A 25440-nucleotide genomic window follows, 5' to 3' on the forward strand; every position below is an offset into this window, starting at 1 on the left:
ATGATGTCAGTAGTTGGCGCGCAGCCTTTCATCAAACCAATGCAGCCAGGACCTTCTGTTTCGCCTGGTATCCAGAGGAGACACACACTGCCCGCCAGCGAGGTCCGACCGCTCAACACGCAAGATGCCATTAGCGTCTTTGAGATCGAGCGTGAAGGTAAGTGACCCATCTTATCATGCAGTCGTATGTTGAAGCAGAAATCCGCTCTGAGGGCGGATTTGCTCTCAAGTGTTGCTAAGTGAAGAGAGCATTACGCAGATAGAGGGCTGTGCGTAAAACCATTTCTGGCATCGACGGATCTAATTATCTTTTTAGCATTTAATGCGGCCTTTAGTCAGATGTTCTTTTTATTCACATTTTAGAAAGACAATGTTAAATCTATAAATCTGTGTTAAACACCCAGCTCAAAGTGTGCTGAGCATTTTTTGGTGTGCGTAAAAGTCAAATCAAATCAAATCAAATTTTATTTGTATAGCCCAAATTCACAAATCACAGTTTGCCTCAGAGGGCTTTACAATCTGTACAGAGACGACACCCTCTGTCCTTCGACCCTCGATTCGACTGAGGAAAAACTTGCCCCCAAAAAAAGCCCTTTTAACAGGGGAAAAAAATGCGGAAGAAACCTCAGGAAGAGCCACAGAGGAGGGATCCCTCTCCCAGGACGGACAGGCGTGCAATAGATGTCGTATGTACAGAGCAGATCAACGAGATCACAATGTATACAATTATAATGGGTGGTTGACAGGAATGAAAGCACATAAAGAGGCATCACAGCAACAACAATGAAATGCACATGGAAATGTGATTACTAGTGATAACAGTAGTAGTGCTTAACGGTAAGGATAGCATGTAGTAATGCATTACAGTAATAGTAGTGGAACGTATGTAACAGAGATATGACTAATAACAGAGATATGACTAAAGTAGTGCCAAACTATTTTTGCGCACGTCCATCTCACACTTTCCCTCTCTATGTCTCTCTCAGCTTTTATCTCAGTGTCAGGTGAGTGTCCCCTCCACCTGGATGAGGTGCGTCACTTCCTCACGCTGTGTCCAGAGCTGTCCATGGGCTGGTTCGAGGAGGGCCGGCTGGTGGCTTTTATCATCGGCTCTCTGTGGGACCAGGACAGACTCACTACAGTAAGACATCTTGCACCTTTCCAACTCATCATTTACTTCCTCAAAACAAAGCTCCATGTGATCAGTAATTCTGATCTCTAACCACTCTGCTCCAGGACGCGCTGACTCTCCACAAGCCCCGCGGCTCCACCGTCCACATCCACGTCCTCGCTGTCCACCGCACCTTCAGGCAGCAGGGCAAAGGCCCCATCCTGATGTGGCGTTACCTGCAGTACCTCCGCTGCCTGCCCAATGTGCGCCGGGCGGTGCTGATGTGCGAGGACTTCCTCATTCCCTTCTACCGCAAGTCAGGCTTCAAGGTGCTAGGACGCTGCGCCATCACCGTGGCCAACATGACCTTCACGGAGATGTGGTACCCCATCAGCGGCCACGCGTACATGAGGCGCAACAGTGAGGCGATCCGTTTCCCTCAGCATCCCCTGACCCTGCCACTGACAAAGACTGATGAGCATGTATGACTGTCTGTGAGATGAGATGCACACAGGTTGTGTTTGATTTAAAATTAGTGTCGTATCCTGTAGGACATGTTGGGGTTTTACTCTGTTTTGTTGGATTTCTTTCCCTCTGATCTCCTACTGAAACTCTTTAATCTATCTTGTGTGTGAAATCCTCTTAAAACAAGAATGTACTATACTGTAATGTGATGTATTATACTGTATGTAATCAAGTTTATTTTCATAGACTCTATTCTGTGTTTACCAAGTAAATTAGTGTGTTCAACTGTTCCAACAACTCTGTAGTCAGAGTTAGTTTGATGGTGTGTTTCTTTTGTGTTAGACATTTGGATTTGTACCTTCCTGCTTAGCAGCGTCATGGACTTCCCACAACTATGGACTGACGTCAGCCTGCAGGCTTTAGCCGCTCAACCGCAGCTCCTCCAGCTCTATTAGGGGGTTTTAGCTGTTGTAAACGTCGGAGGATTTAGAAAAGGGATCCACTCATCATTTAGTCTGCAGATCCAATGACCTGACTTAGATTTTGGTAAGATAGGACTTCGTATTGTGATGTGTTTGTTTCATTTTTGTGTCTGTTGCAGTATCAATCTCAATAAAATGTTTTATACTGTTTTTTAAGATGAAAAATGAATGTTTTTGATTTGATTTGTCCTCTCCAAGACATTTTAACTTTTCCCTTGAATACCTCATTTATTTTGTCATGAGAGTGTGTTTACCTTTCTGTCTCCATATTAGTACCTGCAACTGTACCTCCTCTGGCCAGCCAGTGGGAATCCTTATGCTCTTGAATGGAGCTTTAATCCATGACATCGACTCATGTCTAATCCACTAACGTGCCAAGGACAAATTGGGCACCTAGTGGTCACCTCAAAAATGACCCAGATGTCCAGTTGGCATCAGCACAGCTTGAGCAGCGCAAATATGTTTAAAGTCTGATGCCAATTTAATCTTACCATCAGCCCCTATCTTGTGCCCAAAGCCAAAAGGAAGAACCCTGTGACACAATGCTTTATGTGGCCTTCTGGGCAATAGTGGGAGTCTCCACTGAAACTCAGATTGAAGTTCACAGTGAAAAATGAACTCTTTGCCACATCATCACCACAATTTACACATTGTACACCACCGACAACAGATGTCACTAGTGTGGTATCGTGGCATATGAACAAGTGAAGTTGTTAAAACTAATTAAATCAAACAAAATTATAATCAAACTTAACAAGTAGATATAATGTAGGAAAAAGTTAGATTAACTTTACTATATTTACCATTTTCAACTGGTTTCCTTGTTTGTTTGTTTGTTTGTTTGAACTTTTTCAAGTGAGATGAATTGGTCAGATTTTACATTGTGAGGATCACCGGACAGGAAAACAATCAGGGGAATATGATTTTGATCAGAATCTTCAACAATGAAAAAGTTGACGTGTCAACTCATGTTTTCTCTCAGGAATTGAAACTCCTTCAGGTTGTGTCTCGTTTTGTGAACCTCGCCGGTCAAGTGGACTTGTGGAGGTTATCTTTGGCGACATTTTCTCCGACAGACAGGAGTCTGCAGATTGAAGATGGCTTGCAGCATGTTTGGTCTCAAGCTGATGCAGCCAGCTGGCATCTTTGCACAGTTGGCTGTCGTTGAAGTCTGAGATTTACTGGAGTTTATTTCCTCTGGCAGAAACCAATGAAGAAAATGTGGAACTTAATTAGTGTGTGCGATAAAGTTGCTTTACTTTGGCAAATGTGTATTGTTGTAGTATTGTGCAGAGTTGCTCAGTGCCTGGATGAAGATGCTTAGGACTCATGTTTTGTATTTTCTATCATGATCATACCTTGGTCTGATGTTTATTTGCCATCTCTACAGAATAACAATATACACTATACAATCTTGACGTACACCTGCTCAATCTGGAAAGTGTCATGAGATGACTTATGTTGTGAATTGGAGCTATACAAATCAAGACTGATAGATAGATAGATAGATAGATAGATAGATAGATAGATAGATAGATAGATAGATAGATAGATAGATATAGTATAGTGCCATATAAACAATGGTGGGACAAAACACAGAGCTCATAGGACAATGTGGGCTTTATTTAACATTGTTTGACTTTATTACAGGGTAATTTGGTGCTAAATACAATAAAACAGTGCTGTAAAATAAAGTCAAACATCATTGTACTCTCTTGTTGCCTGGATGTTCTCCAGAGTCCTGTGGAAGTTGTAGGTAGGCTGCTGGAACATCGCCACATGCTTCCTTGATAGTTTTCTTGTAATGTGTTGCTAATTAACCTCTAAGAAAGTCTAATAAGGTATTGGCAAGGAAGCATGTGGTTATGTACTAGTAGCCAAGTCTTTTTTCTAGTTTTTGTCTCATTTGTTATGAAACTTGGCTTATTACGTCTTATTAGTTCACTTGCAACATTACTTTTACTTTTTTATTATCTAATAAATAGCATATTATTTCTAGTTTTTGTTTAATTTGATATAAAATTCACCTTGTTACATCTTATTAGTTGACTAAGGTGATAACTGTGTTTTATATTTTCTAAATCATCTCATTAGTGAATGCGAAAATATATTTCTGTTGCATCAGGGTTTATGTATGTTTGGATTGATAAATTGATTTCCAATAGCATTAATAAAGTGCCTGTCTGACTCTTTTTATCCCTAAATATATCACACCTCCTGATATTGTCGAATGCAGAGGGAAAATACAGCCCAGTGCTCACTGAATAAGAGTGCCTTTAATACCAATTGAAATCATATTGGCATGATTGCAGGGCAGGCGCACAGGGAGGCTTCGTTATCATCATTTATAGAGTGAATAAGAGACAAATGTGCAAATGCTCATTGTCAAGGCTTAAACCATCAGCACTGCAGTCTAGTATTACTTCAATAATAATCCATCCAAACAAAAAGGAGCTGCCAATTACCATGTTCATCACTCAGGCGATGGTCCAGTGCAAATGTGTTATTTGTGTTTCCACATACTATATGAGATGCTGACGTATTCTATTTAACAGGCTTTTCAGGGAGGTAGTCGTCACATATACACAGTCGCACCATTGATAGAAAATAAAGGTTGTACACTCTGCTGCCAAAATGTGTATATTTGTTTAAAAGAATAGGGAAGAAAAACAAGCAAAAAGCAAAAAAACAATACACACTGCATGCTGATGTTGTCATTACAGCATTATGTATTCTAACTACTTTAAGTGAGGTGACACAGCCATCAGGGAACATCCTTCACCCCCCCGCAGACACAGAGTGGGGCCACTTCAGCCTCCAGACAGGCTCATGTGCAGTAATCCCACAAAGTCCTTTCAGTCACCGGGTAATCTGGCAGACAGACATACCAGCAGAGAGGCCGCATATTCCCACACAACACCATTTACTGTAATTGTGGGGTCATATGCGGTCTTTTCCCCAACAAATATCACCTTTTAATCCTTGTCAGGAAAAAGGGGGATTTAGACTTTTGTTTACAGTTTTGGTAAGACATTGCTAATACGTATACCTGCTGATAAGGTAGTGCACTCTGGAACTACATAAAGACCAGTGGGTCCCCTAATATTTTAGTTGTCTGCATGTTTCCAATGCCTGCATTAGCCCAGGCAGTCTTTTATTAGACCTCATCCATGTAGGCTGATGAGTTTGACCTTGTTAACCTTAACACACTACATGCTAGTATGTGAGTCATGTTTAATCTGTATCCTTAATCCATAATTTCCAAGCATCTGATTTGTCAGGGTTTACGAGCGTGTATATTAAGTACAACTATGTTGCCATGAGATTAAGTATTAGATACAGGAGATGAGTCACCTTCTTGTGGAGCACGTTTTTTCTGGAAATGGAAAGATATGTGTCATAATTATAATTATTAATTTATCAAATGATCATAATTATAATATTAATAGAGTGAATCACCAAGACGTCACACTAGCAACAACATTCACTTCCTAGTAGAAAACTGGCATTTGATTTACATTGTGGAGATGTTAAATCAAATGTAGCTTTTAAAGCTATAGTTAAAGACGTTTCTACGTCTGCATGTACTGTGATGCTTTGCTAGCATTTTTTATATCAAAACAACAGCGACATCTCGGACTAGTTTAACTGCTAGTTTTGGGTAAACTCAATATGTTATTTTCTTTAGGCTGTGGCCCAACAGGTGAGTAAGCTTTTCAAACTAAGATCAGTGAAAGTGTTGTCTTTGGTGAGATATGATGAATTAGGTGTATTTACTTAGAAATAACATCATGTATAAGACAGTTATGTATGTAAGCGCATCACAAACGTAGTGTGTGATGCATGGGTTGTCTACCCACAAGTTATTGTCAGCAACCATTTTGATTCAGTCTACATTAATAGTAAGACAAGCTTCTACAGCTAGCAGCTAGCAGCTGTGTGCGGCTGTATTTAGCTAGTGTTGCTTTGAGCTAAATGCTAACACCAGCATGCTAACATGCTGAAATGACACTACCTAACATGCCGGTACAATGTTTAGCATCTTCAACAATTTAGCTTAATGTGTGAGTATGGTGCAGATGAGGCTGATGGGAAGGTAATCAGTTTAGCAGGTATTTGATCATAACCCAAGGTACTGGATGAATTCAAGTTTTGACCTGTATGTACAGTATGGGTACCAAATGTCCAGCAAGCAAATACTTGTCAACCTATTTCACTTAAACAACAAATGTCAACCTCATGTTGGCAGTAGAGTAAAAGTTGGGGGAACAACAGGGTCATCAATCTTCCTCTGGGCACCAAACATGTCTGCACCAAATGTCATTGAAATCTGTCAGTTGTTGAGATATTTGGACTAAAAAGGTGGATCGACCATTGAGTGACAGACAGACCAACACTGCCATCATTTGAGCCTGGGCTGCTAGTATAAGTAAAAACCAGAGGTCAGACTGAGGACCATCATAAGATTGCCAGCATTATCACAGGTGAAAACCCCAAACCTTCTGTAGTTTATGAATTAACTTGACTCGATTTACTTACTTATGTTTCTATGATTCATCCTTTTAATATTTTAAATAACAGGACAGAAAAATATATGTGAGGCTTGTGGAGTTTATTTACTTTTAAAGCGGTGAAAAAAACAGTTTACCAACAAATATTACCCTCGTTTCAACAGCAGACCCTTAAATTACATTGAAAAAAAGAGACCCAAATGTACAGTTTAACCAAAAAGTAGTTTTTCCCAAGTATGTGTATGAACATGTCAATCTTTGTTTTACTAGACAGAATTATCGTACACCCTCTAGCACCAGTGGCTGCAGCAAACAAAACATGATACATCTTGAACTTAACATCTAGTATTTGCCGTAGGGGGAATTGAACCTAAAGTTTGAGTATGACGGGGCATTTGAGGCATCAGTGGAGGCTGCAGGAAGCAGCAGGAGCCCCGTGCTGATGTCTCTCTTACACCGATCCATCGCCTGCTTGTATGATATCTTCTCTTTAGTGATTGGGTCCACCAGCTCTTTTGTGTGGGAAGTCTCATCTATTAGCTGATCAGCAGTTGTGCTGTCAATTAGATTGTCGGCAAGAGCTTCTTGGACAGTGATGCGGCCTGCTTTAGCGGGGTCCACCAACCCACCAGTCAGATACTGCGCCTCCATGTACCTCCTGGCATTTTCTCGGGGCATATACCCTTTCTCTGCTGCCCGTCCCACTGCGAGTCGCCCTTTGGTCACTGGATCCTCAACTCCAGTGAAGGCCTTCTGGGCGTTCAGAAGCTTGTACATGTGACCTTGGTCAATTAAGCCTTGTGCGGCTGCCTTGTGGACGGACAGTTTGTCCTTTTTGTTGAGATCAACGATTCCACCGGAGGCTGCTTGTGCCTCCAGCAGCTTCAGAGCCGTGTCGTCGTCAATGAGTCTGCGGGTCAGGGCACTTCTCACAGACATGCGGCTTTCAGTGGTGGTGTCAAAAATACCAGAGATGGGGAAATACTCGTCACCAGCTGAAGCAGTGAGGTTGTTCAGACTGGAACTACGGTGAGTGTTGAGGCCACTGAGGTTGTTCAAACTGCCACTAAGGTGAGTGTTAAGGCTGGTGTAGGAGGACCTAAGGGAGGGTTGCACGGAGCTCAAAGGAGAGATAGGAGACATTGGAGACATTGGGCCAGGTCTGGTGGGTGATCTTGGGATTGTTACTGGAGGAATGTAGGGCGGTTTGGTTTCCCCTACAACAAGAAGGGCCAACTCAGAAATGTGCATAGTCCCTTCCTTGTAGTGCATCAGATCAAGTTGGGTCAAGCGACCGTCTCTCAGAGCATCCTTGATAGAGTACTGCTTTCCACTTTTGCGATCCTGCAGAATTGTTGTATCCCCATCTGGACCAGTTGAAGTGATTTCCTCCCAGTCACACTCCAACTTTGACAGCTTAATGTAGTGGTCACGTTCAATTAGGCCATGCATGTAAGCATCATAGGGAGACATGTCTTTACCCGTTTCTGGATCCAAGATGGTGATTTTCGTGGAAAGACTTGCCTCTCTGGTTTGACTTTCAGAATGGTCTTCTTTTTTAATGCTGTCCTGCAGCTCAATGATGAGTGAATCTTTCTGGTGTATTTTGTCTTTTTCGTCGAGGATTTCTTTCTCCAGACGTTGCAATTCAGAGGATGTTTTAAGACTCCTGTGCCGCGCCAACTGGTTTCTCTCACTCATCAGCTTGGACTGTTGCTGGAAGGTTATAGTGATGTTCTGTCTTTGAGACTCCAGTATTTTGAGCTGTCTGAGGAGATCCTCCTTCTCTCTCTGCTGAGCATCTCTGTTGGTGATGAGAGTAGTCTCCTCCTGAGAAGTTACAGTCTTCGACGTCTGCAGATGGCTTATTTTGATGTTGACATTCTGAAGTGTATCCTCCTGGTCACGCCTGAGATTTCTCTCCTGTGTTACTAGCTGTCTTAGATGTTCAAGTTCAGCTTCCACTGCTGGGTCATTCTCTACACGAACAACTTCTCTGTAAACAACTTTCTCAACAGACTTCTCCTTTTGCAGAACTTCCAACTTGACCCTCAGGTTGCGAATTTCTCTCTCAAAATTACGGATACTAGTGCCCTCAGTCTCCAAGTCGTCACGTAAACCATCAATAAGTTTTTCAAGCTGAGGCTCCCTCTCCACTTTGAGGATCTCCTGGATGACAATCTTTTCCTCAACGGGCAGAGGAGCATTTTCAAGTTCATAAATGCGAGATTTGATCTGTCTGAGCTCCGACTCTATTTGGATCTTCTTCTGACGATCATCCATCTGAGCCAGGGTACTCTCTTTTTCTTGAACCAATGCTCTGAGCTGTCTAACCTCCAATTCAAGCTGTCTACGGACTTTAATTTCCTCGTCCAGGTTCCTGTTCAACTTCTCATGCTCCAGAATCTGCTTGGGGTCCTTCTGAAGACGCACCACTTCCTGTGTTACAATCTTCTCCTCTGGCTTCTGCCTTTCAAGAAGAATGTATTGGTTCTGGAGGTCAAAGACACACTCCTCCACACTGCGCCGTTGCTGAATCTCTTCTCTTACATTCCTCCGAAGTCTGTCAGCCTCTTTCTCAAGGAGAGGATCATTCTCATATTTGATGAGCTCAGTATTGACTAGCTTGGTCTCCACCTTGGATTTTTCTGCCTTCAACTCGTCTCTCTCTTTAAGGAGTCTGGTAAGCAGCTCAAATGTAGTGTCATAGTTGACTTGCAGACGGGACGCTTGGTTGTTTAGCCTCTGTAATTCCCTGATGACTTCTGGACTTTTCTCTTGTTTGATCACCTCCTGGGTCACCTCCTTGTACTCCACTTTGGGTTTCTGAGCACGCAGGGTAGTGAGAGTGGCTATCACCGTGGTGATTTCTTTCTCCATGTCTGCGCGGTTACGGCTTGTTTCCTGCAGCTCTTTCCTCAGACGCACCAGCTCAACTTCCGTCTCAGGATCAACTCTGTAGATCTCATTGATGATCTCTTTGACCTCAACTTTAGGCCTGAGCTTATCCACTTCACTATAGCGTAGCTGAAGGGTTGTCAGGTTCTTCAGCAAGATGGCAATCTCATCTTTCTCCTCCTCCAAGGCTGTTCGTAGTTTCTTCGACTCTTCAAGTGTTTCTGGATCTTGCTGTACTTTCTTAACCACCTTGGAGACAATCTTGGGTTGGATGGTGGGAATTACCCTCTCCAGTGTGTTTATCTGGCTCCTTGTGGCAAAAATGCTCTCGTTCAGAGACTTGCAATGGGATTCCTCTGCTGCAATATCACTCTGGCACATGAAAACATCTTTCAGCATCTCTGGATCCTTTTCAAACCTCACCACCTCTTTCTGAACAACTCTCTCCCTGATTTTAGGTTTCTGCTGAGCGAGAACAGTGAGCTCAGTTTTCACATGAACAGTCTCGGTATCTCTTGTTTGAAGCTCCAGTTGTATCCTCTGTATCTCATCTCTAATCCTGGCAGCTTCTTTGTCAAGCTGCGGATCTCTCTCATACTCAGTCAGTATCTTGGTCACCAGTTTAGGCTCAACTGTAGTCATCTGCAATTCCAGTTTGATAATCTTTTCGTTTAAAATTTCTATCTCTGAATCGAATCTTGACCTTTTGAAAGCTTCCTCCTGGATCCGTTTTTTCAGGGACTGTAGTTCCATCTCCAGCTTGGGGTCACGGTAGTATTGCACCACCTCCTTCTCCTCCACCCTCTCCACTCCTCTCCTGCTTTTCAGAGACAAATACCGCCTGCGATATGTTTCCAGGTCTTTTTCCGCATGTAAGCGCCTTTCAGTCTCCTCACTTAATTCATTTTTCAGACTAACACTCTCCTCAAGGTCCTTCTTCTGGCTCTGTAGCTGCAGCTGCTGACTGACAACTGCCTGACTGACTTTGTCTTCATTCTGGGAATGAATAAAAGGATGTAAGAGAGAAATGTTCACTTCAGACCAACTGACAACAATAATTTTATTGAAGAATGCTTCTACTGTTACTATCAGTGAAAACTGTTAATGATTTGATTCAGATTCCATATATCATACCCTGGCCTTGATGTTCTTTGCTACTTCCAGCTGGCTGAGTAGCTGGTCATTTTCTGCAGACACCTCAGAGAAAAGGTTCAGAAGGTTTTTCTCCTGTAGTTAGAGGCAGAAGGCAAAGTTAAGATAGCAGTGGAAAAGTAGAGAGGCATCATGAGTTCTTAGTTTTCTTTGGGACCCGTGTCCACAGCGTTTATTTTAGGCAGAAAAGTGTTGGCGGTGTGCTTAGGAGCACTGGGATGAAGTGCTTGTGCGCTGAGAGAAAAAACACTGCACACTGGTTTTGATTGACAGCTACTAACGCCATGGTAACGCATAGGGTGATCAAAGTGCATAGGGTGATAAAAGTGCACTTTTTCTCTAGGCAGCCACATGCTGCTGCATACGCTCGCTCCTCATTAGAAACAATTGAAAAAAAGACACTGATGCCCAGAAAAAAAACACATGTGAACACGGGCCCTTAGGTTGTCTATAACTGCACCTTTCTCTGAACAGCCTGAGCCATGGTTAAAGTTTGACGTCTCTTTAGGATTGGTTCATCATCATCGTCATCCTCCTCGTCATCATCGTCATCATTTAGAGTGCCACTGTAGGTTTTTGACTTAACGTCATGCTCCTGAAAGGAAATATATTTAAACATTGAAGGATTAAGCACTTGGAAGTACAAAGCTATTTACCCTTGAAGTTGCAAATGGTAAATAAGAGTAATAATAGTCTCTTAACTCACATTTAAGACTTTCTGGAGATCACAGGAAAGACCCCTGACATGGTCTAACTCCTTTGATTTACTCTTGATGTCCTCCATCACTCTCTAAACAAGACAAGCAATCCAAAAACAACAGCTAATGAGACAAAGCAGTGTTAAGCCATTGTTGAAACACATATGAGTTAGTTGTACATAGAGGTTGGAGACATATAGTTTGTAAACAAATACATTCACTTACCTTTTGAGAATTCTGCTTGGCTCTTATCTGCTCCACATCATCAGTAGGTTTAATGGCATTATTTGGCAAGTTGACCAAGAAGAAATCCAGTGACTGAAGACCATTCTGGAAATCTTGATTTTTACTGGTTGCTTCCTTTATAAGAGCAGACCTAAAGGAAAAAATAAATAAATAAATAAAATAAAAAAAAAAAAAAATAAAAATATATATATATATATATATATATATATATATATATAAACTCCTCTTCACGAATGACATATTTGTCAGGACATCAGAGAAGTTTAAGAAAAAACACAGAGCCACAAACAGTTACAAAAATGCTTGAATCTTTTTTTTTGACTCACCTTTCCTGGAGCTGATTATTGACAATCGCATAACGGTTATTCAGCTTCTTCACCTCATCCTCCTGGCGCCGGATGTCAGGACAGTATTCATTGAAACGTTGCTGCAGGGGGCTGCATGCTTGCTCTGTCAGGTCCAAGTCTCTGCCTAATTTATTCAACTCATCCGTCTTTGAGGCGACGTTCTTGCGCATTTCCTGGTTGGCATTAGGAGAAAGAACAGAGATAAAGTAAAAGTAAAAAAACAAAAAGAAAACACCATACATGTAGGTTTGTATTCTTCTTTCTTCTCATAATTATGTGAGCCTATCCTGAAATTGTTAAATATTTGACTGTTTTGGTTGCATTATAAAACACGACACCTGCAGCTGCTGGTTGCGAATCTGAAGGGCCTTTTTCTCATCAGGAATGACTCCATCTTTGGCTAGCTGCTCCTCAAACCCAGACACGATGCTGTCCACATTCTTCATCTGCTTCTCCAGGTACATGGAGGCTGTAGCTCTGTGGTTAGAGGAGAGACATGATAGGTAAAAACACAAAAAAGCACACAAATAGATGTAAACTTTGTAAGTTTTGCTAAAAAAACAGGCACAGGAAGTTATAAAGTAAAATCTTTGCTAACATTAGCTACCATAAATTAGAAAAATTCCTGAGGATGTTGAATTGAGTAAGTGTAAGTCTTACTGCTCATATGAAGACAGCTTTTCATTTTTAACAGGAATAATCTGTAATTAGCTCCGGCAAGGAGATTATGTTTTGCCCGTGTTTGTTTGTTGATTGGTTGGTTTGTCAGCAGGATTACACAAAAACAACTGAACAGATCACCACCAAACTTGGATAGAGGCCCAGAACAGACCCCATTAACTATTTGTGCAGAACCAGATAAAGGAACGGATCTCACGAGAGTTTCATTCTCGTTTCTGCTTTTAAAGTTACAGTTTCACTGTAAATTAGAACGTTTCCTGATAACTTGTTTCGCTGGCGTGTAAACATAAGTTTACACTTAGAGTGGTCAACTACTTTTAATCTATAAGGGCCAAAAAATAATAAATAAACTCTCCTAAAAATGTTTGTGTATATTACATTGGTTAGCTAAAGCTAACCAGTGTTGTTAACAGTAAACCATGCCAGGTTTTTTATAGTGCAACATTTGACTATAAAGATGTGACATGTCAGGGCAAATTATGTCAATATGTAAAATATATGTTTAACTGTATTTACTGTATTTCTGGCGAGGGTAGCATACTACACTGTGCTACAAGATATAACTTCTTCTTACTTTTTACTATAAAGATCAATGAGGGTGTTGATGTCATCAATCTTGTTGTTGACAGCGCTGAGTTTGGGGGGCAGGCTGGAAGTGGTAGGTCCCAGGGGTTTCTTGGCCAGAATAGGCCCCATCTCTCTCTGCACCGCAGCCTTCTCAGACTCCAGTTTTCTGACAGCCTGAGCTGATTTCTGGAGAGAAAGTCGGTCAAGACAATAAGACGGACGTATGTGGACGAAGTGAGTACAACATTCTGAAAATGATTAAATGTAAGCTCATAAGATCACATTATGAAAACATTATGTTGCTCATGTTAACCTCGTGTTCTTGCAGCCTGTTGGCCAGGTCCTGTGTGGGGCTGCGGTTGTCCAGCGGTGCTCTGAGTCGACCCTGGATTTGTTCTTCGCACTGTTCAAGGGCTCTGCTGATCCTGTCTAATTCATTGGCCAACTCTGCAGCTCTGGGATCCTCTGGAGCACTTTGTACAGTGGCTGAGGAAGAGCAAAGACAATGATTCTACAGTAACAAGTTAGATAAGCTTAGATAATACATCTGAGTGTCTTTTGTAATCTTATAGCCTGGGAAAACAAAATATGTTGTGGTGTATTTTTTCTCACCTGTCTTCTGAGGGCGAACCACCTCCACTGTGGGGTTTTTCAGGGAGGTCATGAGTGTAGATCTACGTCTCTTCAGGCCACTCAGGGCTCTGTCCAGACTGAACACACACAGACACACAGTGTTTCATCAATCACATGAAAAAACATTGGAAGTTAAACATTCTGCCGATCATGAGTTTGTACTCTGTACCTGTCTACTTTCTCCTGGGCCTCAGCATCAGGCGGTGGGACCATGAAACACGCCCCAGGGAGGGTTCTGGTTTTCCCTCTGCTGTCCTGAAGCTCCCAGTCCTTAATATCAGAGTTGGACATTAGGCTTAGTGCCTCACTGCGCCTCACTGTGTCCTGAAACAGATGGAGGTCAAATTCAGATACCACAAACAGAATATTTTGCCTTTTCATTCATCCTGTACAGCCTGCAAACGACCACTGATCACATCCTACCTCTTCATCTGCCCAGTCACACAGGGACACTGCAGTGGTGGGTTTGGTGGGCTGGACTCGGCGTGACTTCAGGGGCACGACGCTGCTGCTGAGCTCCTTGAGGGCTGCCAGTCGCTGCTCGTTCCTCTTCACTGCTGGTTCATCTCCCTGAAGGTAATAGTGAGTTAGAGAAGAAGCAAACCAGTAAATAATCATCTGAATAGACTTTGCTAAATTTGCTTTATTTATGAAAAAAAATTTAAAAAGTCCTATTTTTATTAATCTTTTTTATCTATTTTTTTTTGGGTTGTTTTTTTCTCAGGAGTATTGTACATGAAGGCTCTGCTCTGGGTTAGACACAAAAAAGTTGTCCAAGTAACTCTGTAAACCTGCTTGTTGGAAAACAAGCCTGCAAACTGTGCTAAGACTAAACAAACACTGCAAGTCAACACAGGAGCTGAGCTGAACACTGTGAGTAAAACTTGTACAACTGAACAGGCAACTTCTCACACTGAAAACTCAAAAAAGTGACATATAAATTCTCCACTTTTCCTCCTACTTGTTCTTTTATTTATTACATTTCTTCAACTGGAAGCAACATTATGTCACTTTGTACCTTTAAAATGACAGCTTCAAAATCATGCTGACAGTACAGTGTCTTGTGGGTGAATGATGTCTGTGTTTCAGCCATATCGCCCCATCACATGTTTCTGCACTATGTAACTTCAGTGAGGGCATAATCACAGTGTCACATACATGTTTATTTCAACCAACATGCAAGTTTTCAACACATACCACCGTTATGACGTAATGAGTTTTGTTTGTAGTCAGCACCTATGTTACATCTGACTAATTGTTACAGACCTGGGATTTGTATTTATGACAGTGGTGTTGCACTCAGAAACTGTGGGTGGCACCAAGTGGAACAAAATTCCAATTTCTACATAATGTTGCTGTTACTCCTCCAGAGTGCTTTAAAAACGACTGAATGTTATAATTCAATGTGAAATAATATGTTTATATTGCAGAATAGGGTAGTTTTAGCCTACTATTTGCATGTATGTTTGTTTTTTTTCTCACTTTTTTTAACACTGCAAGATTGTGCGAACATTTTTGCAAATTTCTTATTAAATAATGCATGGATCTTGCTGAAAAAAATCAGGTGTATTTAGGTGGCTGGTGTCGGTGTACCAAATTAATGTATGACAGAACAGTTTTGGGGGGGAACTTATGCTAATGATGCTCCAGCTAATGCTCCAGAAACCATAACAAAACACAGTCATACCTCCAGCGCCAGCAGGACCTCGGAGTTGCTCTTGCCTGCAAGAGACTTTGGATCCAGAGTGGAATTGAGTCTCTCCAGGGACTCAGACAATGTCTCTGCATCCACCTGGAACTGCATTGAACAAATAGTCTCTTCTTAACAATGAGCTGCAGTGAGCTGGTGGATTTAGTAGAGGAACCATGAGCATGGTGGGTCATAGTGTCAGAAACTCTTTACCTTCCTGTAGTTCTCAATGTTGTCCAGATGTGCTTCCTGGGCCAGACATAAGTTGAGGAAGGCTTGCCACTCGTTCTGCACAGCATCTCTGTGTAACTGACAAAAACAATTCAATTTGATTATAATCTGCTCAGTGTGATTGATTTCAAGTCATAACACTGTGTCTGACAGAGAAGATACCTGTATTGCTGGGCTTCCTGGGTGTCTCTTTTCAACAAAACGATCTCCTTCCTCCTGCAGCTGGTTGATCTCACTCTCATGTGCTAGTAGTCCACCATTTTTGAATTTCTGTGTACAAACAAAGACAGCGAGATGTAGGAGACATGAAAATGTTTCAAGCATTCAAATCAGATTCTCCCTGCAGCTTAGCCGTTACTGTGTACCGTACTGGTTACACCAGTTGGGTCTCAAGCTGCTGCAGCGGGCCCCGAGAGGATTGTGCTTGAAGGCAAGCTAACAAACAAAATGAAGTGTTCTTCTTTTCCTCAGCTTCTCTCTCTGATCACAACATCAAAAATCAGTAAGGACGTCTGCCTTTTACCAACGTCACCATCAGCATACATGTAGTGGCTGTCTCCTCACCTCATACTCCATGCGGACGCTTTTGGGGTCAGCCATGCGATCACTCCAGTCTCTCTTGAGGATCCTCTCCTGCTGGCCTGACAGGTAGACCAGCTCCTTACTGCAGCTCTGCATGTACTCGTACAGAGAGGCCAGGTGGTTGCGTCTCTGCTTGGAGCTCTCCTGCAGAACACACAACATGCATGCAAGATGTACACATTACATATATAAATCACTCTGAACTTGACTGAAAGCCTGAGAGTAAACAAGTGCAAAAAAAAACAAAAAACAACCAACTCACAAGAAGTTTAGCATATTTCGCTCTGAGGGCGTTGTACTTCTCCTAATAACAAAGAAGAAGAAGATAAATGATCCATCCTGCATGTCATCCTGCAGCGTGCATGCATGTGTTGATGTACCGGTGCATGTACCTGTGATGTGGTGGTACTGGGCTGCAGCTGGGTGTCGTAGGCCTCGATCGCCTGGTGCAGAATGTTGTGTGCTGCAATCTGCTTCTCTACATCCGTCAGCTTGGGGCCATATGCCTCTGAATTTATCTGTTTCTGTAAATCACAGCATTACAACCCTGTTACACTTCACAATCACAAAGATGTTTAGCTACTCCAGATTAACCTAAAGCTCAAACTGACTTGTTTTTCATCCAGCAGTGGACCCCAGCTGATCTTCTGTGTCGGCTCCAAACCTAGTTTCTGGTTATACAGTTCCCTGTGGGTGGCACAGTCCCTCGCCCAGCGATCATGCAGATTTTTCACACTGATAAAGGAGACACAGAAGTATTTCAGTCACCGGAAAGTACATGGGTGGAGATCAGTAGAAGAAAATGTGGAAACTATGCTTTTGTTGGCCAGCATACCTCGACGGCATGTAACATTTCGAGTTTTAGGTGTGTCTGTTGGCATTGTGCCTGCGTTTGTGTGCTAGTTTGTCTGTGACACCCCAGAATAAACTCACTCTTTCTCTATTTCCAGAGCCTGCGGGTGCTGCAGCTTCTTGGACTTGTCCACGTCCATGAAGAGGTCCTTCAGCAGCAGCTCAGCCTCCGCCAGGTTTTCTGCGTTCACCTTCTGGTGGATCAGGGTCATTTTCTTCCCATCACGCTCTTTATCCTGCACAGGAACCAAAAGAGCAGAGCAGTGTGTTTGTGAGGTTCAAACTTTTGAAGAAAAGTTTAGTTCTGATACTTTTCCGTCAAAAAAGTTTTTTAATATGTCTTTATTTACAAGTAAAAATAAATGAATATATTCAATAAAAATAAAGAAAACAAGAAGATTTAGCAAAGACCAAACAAAGATGGTCATACTCTTTACTCTCACAGAGACTACATATTGTGTTTCCATCACAACGGCAGCGTCTCAGTCAATTAAACTTGTGAACTCAGCCTTTATTACTGAGAATTTATAGGTCAAAACTGATCAGGTAACGGCTTTCTAGTATCACAATAAGTATTTTTGTGCTCTCTTGTTCAGGTCTCAAAGTCTCCAGCTCTAGAGAATTCTTACCTCATCCAGCAGCTCCTCTGATTGCAGGATGTTCTTCTCTACTTTGTCTGCATACTTCTGCATGCGAGAAACCAGCACCGCCAGGTCATTGGCTTGACTCCTGGGTAAAAACACAGAAATGGGACAGTCAAAATGACAGGATTGTCTGCAGAAGCTCCAGATGTTTCTTGGCATCCTTTGAAGACAGATATACTCTTGTTACTGTGATTAAAGGGGGTACTGAGATCTTTTACTTAAGGGAACACAGCAGTACTAGAATGTAGAAATACTACAAGTTAAAGTCAAGGTCCAGTGTGTAGGGTTCAATCCGCATCTATAGTAGTGCACTTGCAGATTGCAACCACCTGAATAACCCTCACTTTACCCTCTACTGTGGCTGCTACAAACACGAAAGGCCCTCTCTAGAGCAAATGTTTGGTTTGTCTGTTCTGGGCTACTGTAGAAACATGGTGGACTACTTCGAAGGGGACCCGCTCCCTCGGTAGATATAAAAGACGCATTCTAAGGTAACAAAAACATAAAGATTCTTAGTTTCGTAGGGAATCTGACCAAAAGTTATTTTACAGATTAATCAGGAACTAAAAAAGACAATATTTCAAGGTAAAACAACATATTTGATAACCCTCGATGACTTCTGTTCTGCTAATGTTAGCAATCGACCACCTTCTAGCTGACATTGCTGTTTCATAGTGTTACATGATATGACAGGAAAGGCACAAATCAATTCTCAAACATTGACGCAAATCTGCTAGCAATAGCAATAGCTAATGGTTTGTCAAATATATTGTTTTATTTTCGACCTGGAGGCAGCTAACTTCCAGTTTAGTCCCCGGCTAGCTTGAATGGGGATAAAAAGATTTAATCGCACAGCTCTTCTAGACTTTCTAAATGTTATTGGCCCAAATGGAGCAAATTCTAATAGTGAAACAACTGATTTCACGGGGGGTTGTCACGCTCAAAAAAATGTTGCTACTGTTTTACAGCTTCTTCTTTTAAAATGTGAAATTATGGGGAAAAGTGTGTTTGGGCCACAGTGTATCATGCAGTGTCGTAATTACACAGTTTGGCAATGAATGTGACGTCAGAGGAAAATGGCTGCCAATAGATCCTCCCTAATCCTACACACCTTTAAGTAGAAGAACAAAAGTATTAGCAGTAAAATGCACTTAAAAGCAGAATTACTCCTGTAAGACTGCTATATTACTGTGTTAAAATGACTAATGCTGGTTGAGGTTATATTCTGTCAGGCAGTTCAATCTATAAATGCATCATATTTAAGAAGTTGATTAGATGTTGTGTGTAATCTTGATATTCAGAGTAACTAATAAGAAAACGAGCTGTCAGATAATTGTAGTGGGGTAAAAAGTGCAATATTTCCCATTAAAATGTAGTGGAGTAGAAGTATAAACTGAAAAAACTCAAAGTGACTGAAAATTTTACCCCACAGTACAGTACTTGAGTAAATGCAATTAATTACTTCCCACGACAGGGTTGGGAATGTATATTTGTATTAAAAGAGTTGCTTTTGCACTTCTGACCACGTTACTTCTGTTCTTCTTGTGATTAATTGACACCAAAGTGAACGTGAAGAACAAAAAAGATTCCTTTGCTGGCATGTGACCCATCAACACATCCTGCAGACCTGTTTGTGCTCTCTGGGTGTTTGTTCTGTCATTCCTCTTCCACTGTTATATGAAAGCCAACTATTTATTCTGACACACCCTCACCAGGACCCAGGGGACACTAGTAAAAGGGTGGGCGGGTCAGGAATGTTGTCTGTTCGTGTGTGACACTGCTGAGATGAACGTGTCTGTCACACCCTTCCATTCAGCTCTTATCAAATGAACAGTGTCACTTATCTCCAGTGGGGCCGTGACAGTTGTAGTCAGACATTATGGCTCGTAGTAGGCGGAGGACTGGAGGACAATTACTTTGTGTGCCAGTGATTTTTTTTTATTGCTTCCAGTGGTGGAATGTGAAGTACATTTACTGTCGATTTAAACATTAGGTACTTGTACTTTACTTTTACTAGTATTGTCTTGTCATGCCACTTCATACTTTTACTGTGCTTAAATTCAGGGGAAAATGTTCATTTTTTACTCCTACATTTATTTGACAGCTGGTTATCAATGAAGGTTTATTGTATCTTAAAGGCTTGTCATTTTCATATGTTATGCATATAAAACATATGAAAATCTTGATGCATCAGACCAGAAATTTTCAAACTTTTCGACATCAAGGACCCCATAAGTGAGAGAATTTCAACCATGGACCCCCATTTGATAAGTTTTTGTCCCAGGGTCCTCCATCTGATAAGAGTAATGTTATTGTTTTTGTTTTGGATGGAACAGTAATTTATTCTCTCAGACCCCCAACAGTGTATACAAGTAGAGCTGAAGTCAATCAATAAGTCAAATTACATTTCATTGACTTCATTGATTTTTTTCATGACTGAATAACTAAATAAACAAACAGACCGTAAAGGACCAGACAATTTCATATTGTTTTACTTTGTTTATATGTGATGGACCCTGCCACCTTTCTAGTTTCAAACAGTGTTCCGGGTACCTTATTTTCTTCTGAGAACAGCTTTTTTGTTTGATTATGGAAAAAATAAATATCATAGTTATAACACAGTTTTTACTTCTACCTCATAATATTGTAAATATAAATAATCTGAGTTTGGATTTCTTTGCCAAAACGACATAGTGCCCCTTTAATTATCGTTTATGTCATTTCTAATGCAAAATATTTTTATGCTTCCAGGTTCTCAAATGTGTTCTCAAATTTGAAAAAAAAAAAAAAAAAAAAAAAAACAACAACCAAGAATTGTGAAGGATTCATGTTTGGCAACTGTGACAGGTGTTTATGAATATATTCTGATTTTTTACAAATAAAAGAATCGATTAATCAGCTCATAATGACAATAATAATAAATAATAATAATCCCATATACAATTGTTAAAAATGTGTTCCTATTCAACTAAAACAATAAAATCTGGCCTCCAGATTAATGCACGATACAATAAATAATAGCATAACAGACATTTTTTGCTCACTTTTCATATTTCAAGTATTTTTTTAAATGCTTTTACTTGTAACTAGTGCTCCTTTAATCAAACAGGCTCTTATCTCTGCTGCAAAGGTCCAACATGTGGCTGAGTCCATTCATGACTGAGAACTGTTACTGTTTCATGCTCTGTCTAATGCAAAGCTATTTCTTGCCAAAATCCTGAATTATCACCCTGTATATCCGAAACAGTGTGAATACATGCCGGCAGCACATTATGCACTCTCTAACTGACTCACTCACTTCTTTTCAAGCTCAAGTGTCACTATTACGATGAAGACAAACAGACCTTGCAGCAGAAACACCCTGCCCTGACACTCCCTCGGCCCCTCCTATCTCCTGGACAGGAATGTTCAACAGTATGTGTCCCCCTTGGGTGACATATTGCACCGACAGGAGATAAACACTCAATCGCTTTGAGAGGTTGCACAATATCAAACCTCTAGGAGTCCACACATTTATTGCCATGTGTAACTTCATAAAACATGATTGATTGAGGCAAGAGTCGACTCACTCATGTACTCAAACAACCACAGGCTACACACTCTATTATAGGCTGTCTCGGCTGAATAAGAGCAGTTAAAGGCACAGTGTTTCCCCATATGAGTCAGTACACTGGCCTGGTGAGTGGCACCTGTATTAAGTGAGTCAGTAAACGTTGATGCTACACCCTTTGGGGTAAAGATAAAAACAAGTGCTGTGGTTGAGTGATGGAGTCAGGCGAGGTGACAAAAAGACACTCAACACGTTGTACAGGACGAGAAGAGGGAGGATGCACTCATTTTCAAAAGACCTTCGCGTATCTTTAGTTTTTAGAATAATGAATTCAAGTCTTTAACACACAGTGAATATACAGTGAAACAGTCAGATCATTGATGCTTTAATTTGACACCTGTCTCCTGTATTGTCCGGGGAACTATACCGGCCATCTCCTGTGCAAACACAAATGGGATCATGGTACAAACGTGCCCCCATCCAGCATGAAACAGATTACAGGAGAAACAACCAGTGCAAGGAGATAAGACAGGGGACAGTAACATAAAACTATAAGTAACCTGACACCCACACACACACCCACACACACACACACACACACACACACACACACACACACACACACACACACACACACACAGAAAGGTGGCAGAACTCACTTGCTGATCTTCACAGGAGAGTATTCCTTCGACATCTTGGGGGTCCGAGCGTGTTTCTTCTAACTCCTCACTCTCCTCGTCCCTCTCACTGCTTCTCGTCTGCCTTGTCTAGGCCTCTGCTCCACCTTAAGGAGCGTCCACCTGTCTCAGCTCCTCCCAGGCCAACAGGTGTGTCGACAGTAAAAGCAGCGGAGGAGCAGACCGGGCGGACCTGTTCCTCGATCCTGCCGCTTCACAGCCCTCGTCGCTCTCACTTTATATTTAAGGAGCTAATAAATGATTGTGTGTGTGCGTGTGTGTGTGTTTTAAAGCATGATAGGCAAACAAGCTGTTGATGCCACACTTGATACTTGATTGTATAAATAAACCGGACACGCCCATGTTTAATTTAGATGTTTATTTGTCTTATTCGTGAGTGTAATAACAAATGGCTACCAGACAAGGTAAGGGAGCGTGTGAAATTTAAAAGGAGATCCATAATTTGTTCTTATTATGTGAGTTATGATAAGCTCGTAGGAAGCAGGAGCTAGCTTGCTAGCTAGAAGCCTGTGCTTAGAAAAAATAGTTGTTCAGGCTGCCACACTGGAAAGATGACATACTTAAACAGTGTTGATCATAAGCTTTAAGTACACCTATGATGCCGTCAGATGATGTTGTAGACACAGTAGATGACTCACTGTCTTGTGGAGCGAGTTATTCGTGGAAATGGAAAGATGTATCATGACCGTACACCTCCCATAATAACAGACCCAATCACCATGACGGCGAAGTAGCAACAACATTTTACTTCCGGGTATATGTATTACAGAGATATGAAATCTACGGAAGCCCTAAAGGGCCATGCATTCATACATTTTATTTCCTCCGTTTTCCCGTGATAAGGAGTTAATTTCATTTATTTTCTCGAGATCTCGAGTTATTATCTTGAAATAACAACTGCTGTTTTCCCGAGATAAAGGGATCATTTTTCTCGAGATCTCGAGATAACGAAACTTTGTTTTCCCGAGATAAAGGGATCTTTTTTCTCGAGATCTCGAGATAACGAAACTTTGTTTTCCCGAGATAACGATATAATTAATTTGAGATCTTGAGCTGTTGTAACATTTATTCATTCCCTTCATCAAAAACTGATTTAGTATGGAAAGCATAATCGCACGAAACAAACAGAGAAATAGACTTACCTACAGTAGTGTTCAAGAAACCCATCGGTCAGCATGCCATGCCACTTGTGTGTGATGGAAATCTCAGGCCTATCATATCACAGTCATTATCTCGAGATCTCAAATTAATTATATCGTTATCTCGGGAAAACAAAGTTTCGTTATCTCGAGATCTCCAGAAAAATTATCCTGTTATCTCTGGAAAACGGCAGTTGTTATTTCGAGATAATAACACAAGATCTCGAGAAAACAAATGAAATTAACTCGTTATCATGGGAAGACGGAGGAAATAAAATGTATGAAAGCATGGCCCTTTAGGGCTTCCGTAGAAATCAACAAACTTGTGGTTTTCAGCCATGACTGTGTAGCTTTTAAAGCTATAGTAAAACACTGTGGTCCGACTGTCTGTCGTTTCTGCATCTTCATGTACTGTAGCTAATGCTTTGCTAGCATCTTTGATATCTTCCACCCAGCAACTCGGGGTAACTGCTTTAGTCTGTAGCCCATCAGGTAAACTAGACAAGGCAAGTTCTGAAGAACTTACGGTTGTGAATGCTGCCTGTTGAGAAGCTGACACCAAATACGGATTGCTGGCTGTGAAAACTTTGAATATTGTCAAGAATATATGAAATATGTTAAATATTTTAAGGGTTTTTGAATAGTCGAAGCTAAATGTGCATTGTTGGCTTTGAAAACTTTGAATAATGTCCAGAATATCTAAAAACTGTTAAAAAAATATGGGTTTGTTGAAAAGCTTAGGTCAAACTGAATTGGTGGCTTTAATGTATTTGAAGTCTCGTCTGAAGAGAATGAAGCGTCTTAACAGTTGGGTGAGAATAGAGCATTAAAATTAGAATATAACCTGTGAGCCGAACTGCAATGCTTCCTTGAATTTGTGTTGAAAAGCAGCTGGTGTATGAAGAGATGTTACAGTGAGAATGAATCAAATACTCTGAATGGGACTGAAAAGTTAAATAAATGTCAATGCATCAATAATTGGGAACAATCATTAAATATTAATATCATTGTAATAATGTAATTATTAACAATCATTATATAAAAATATTTAAATGGAATTTCTGACTCCAATGAATGAAAAGATAATAGTTAAATATAGTTAATATGTTGGGAAGTATACTGTGTGTGTGTATGTGTGTGCGTGTACATGTGTGGTCATTGGTGCACGCTGTGCATATTTGGCTGCATTTGTAGCTGAGGCTCTCCTCACATTATCATGCTTCTCCCTCCAAAACAGTAACTGCTATCAATTAAATAATGATATGATAGAAACTATGAGTCTTGTGAGCACTTTGTGAAATTTTTGTGTGTGTATGGTCAAAAATGGATCTTGTGGAGCAGTTCAGAAAAGTGGATGTGTTGCCGCCATATATTTTTCCTATCAGTTTAATGGGACTTAATGCAGCAGTTGGTCAGTGTTCTTGTCATTTAACCCCACCGAGCCAAAAGTTTTTGTCCAATTGCCTACAGAGAACCACTGTAGCCACCAGCACGATTTTTCCTGATGCCGTAATTTTTTCTGCTGGAGTGAAGATTGTGGAAGCGAGGGCGAGTTTAAGACGAGGTTTTTAGAAATGTTTTGAGCTCCTCCCCCCTCTATCAGTTGGCTCCTCCACTCTGACTGTCAACACCCCCCCTATACACATCAATGCAAAAATCTGAAAGTGGCTGAAACGTTATGAATGATTGAACTGTGTCCGTGCCTCCAGCATTCAAAACCAATTAGCTCTTCAAACAAACATTAGTGAATGTGTTGTTATCAATGAGATATGAAAGCATCAAACATGCTTTTTAGATGAATAAGATGTATTTACTTTGAAAGTACAATATGAAAAAGTGGTTGTAAATGAAGTGTGATGCAGGTTTTTTTTATTGTAAACATTGTGATTCTGTCTATATTCGTAGTGAGACTGAGTCTACAGCCATGCCAGCTGCTTGGTGTGGTGGTACTTATAGCCACAGAATGGCTTTGAGCTTAATGCTAATGCCAGCATGCTAACATGCTGAAATGACTGCTAATATGCAGAATTTTAGCAGATACAATGTTTAGCATCTTCAACAATTTAATTTAACATAATAGTATGGTTACAGTTGTTAGTTATGCCTCTGTACAGCTGAGGCTGATGGGAAGGTCATTTGGTCATAACCCAAAGTATTGGACAAATTCAAATTTGGACCTGATGAAAGTTACTATATGTACACCAGATTTCCAGCCAGTAAATACTTCCTCTGGGCATTAAATGTCTGTATCAAATGTTGTCGA

At 41.0% G+C, this 25440-nt stretch overlaps 2 protein-coding genes across 2 annotated transcripts; one reads left to right on the forward strand and one right to left on the reverse strand.

The window, feature by feature from the left end:
- LOC311267660 (serotonin N-acetyltransferase-like) lies at nucleotides 1–2186 on the forward strand (the record flags this gene model as incomplete). Its single annotated transcript, XM_084370853.1, has 3 exons — nucleotides 1–157; nucleotides 987–1141; nucleotides 1237–2186. The coding sequence occupies 3 exons, from the start codon at nucleotides 1–3 to the stop codon at nucleotides 1597–1599; spliced, it is 675 nt and encodes a 224-aa protein (XP_084226979.1). The 3' UTR covers nucleotides 1600–2186.
- Nucleotides 2187–6653: 4467 nt separating this feature from the next.
- On the reverse strand, nucleotides 6654–22742 carry evplb (envoplakin b). Its single transcript, XM_084371619.1, has 22 exons — nucleotides 22000–22742; nucleotides 17776–17875; nucleotides 17228–17382; nucleotides 16906–17029; nucleotides 16687–16818; nucleotides 16557–16598; nucleotides 16277–16438; nucleotides 15875–15982; nucleotides 15695–15790; nucleotides 15479–15589; nucleotides 14215–14361; nucleotides 13961–14115; nucleotides 13771–13868; nucleotides 13472–13644; nucleotides 13166–13344; nucleotides 12249–12387; nucleotides 11890–12083; nucleotides 11543–11693; nucleotides 11326–11409; nucleotides 11080–11214; nucleotides 10602–10694; nucleotides 6654–10463 (listed from the first exon to the last, which is right to left on the reverse strand). Exons 1-22 carry the CDS (start codon nucleotides 22032–22034, stop codon nucleotides 6912–6914), a joined length of 6165 nt encoding a protein of 2054 aa, XP_084227745.1. The 5' UTR covers nucleotides 22035–22742; the 3' UTR covers nucleotides 6654–6911.
- Between the last annotated feature and the right edge of the window lie 2698 nt (nucleotides 22743–25440).

The sequence above is a fragment of the Pagrus pagrus genome (genome assembly GCF_965226575.1).
Source record: "Pagrus pagrus genome assembly, chromosome: 13".
NCBI classification, from domain to species: Eukaryota; Metazoa; Chordata; class Actinopteri; order Spariformes; family Sparidae; genus Pagrus; species Pagrus pagrus.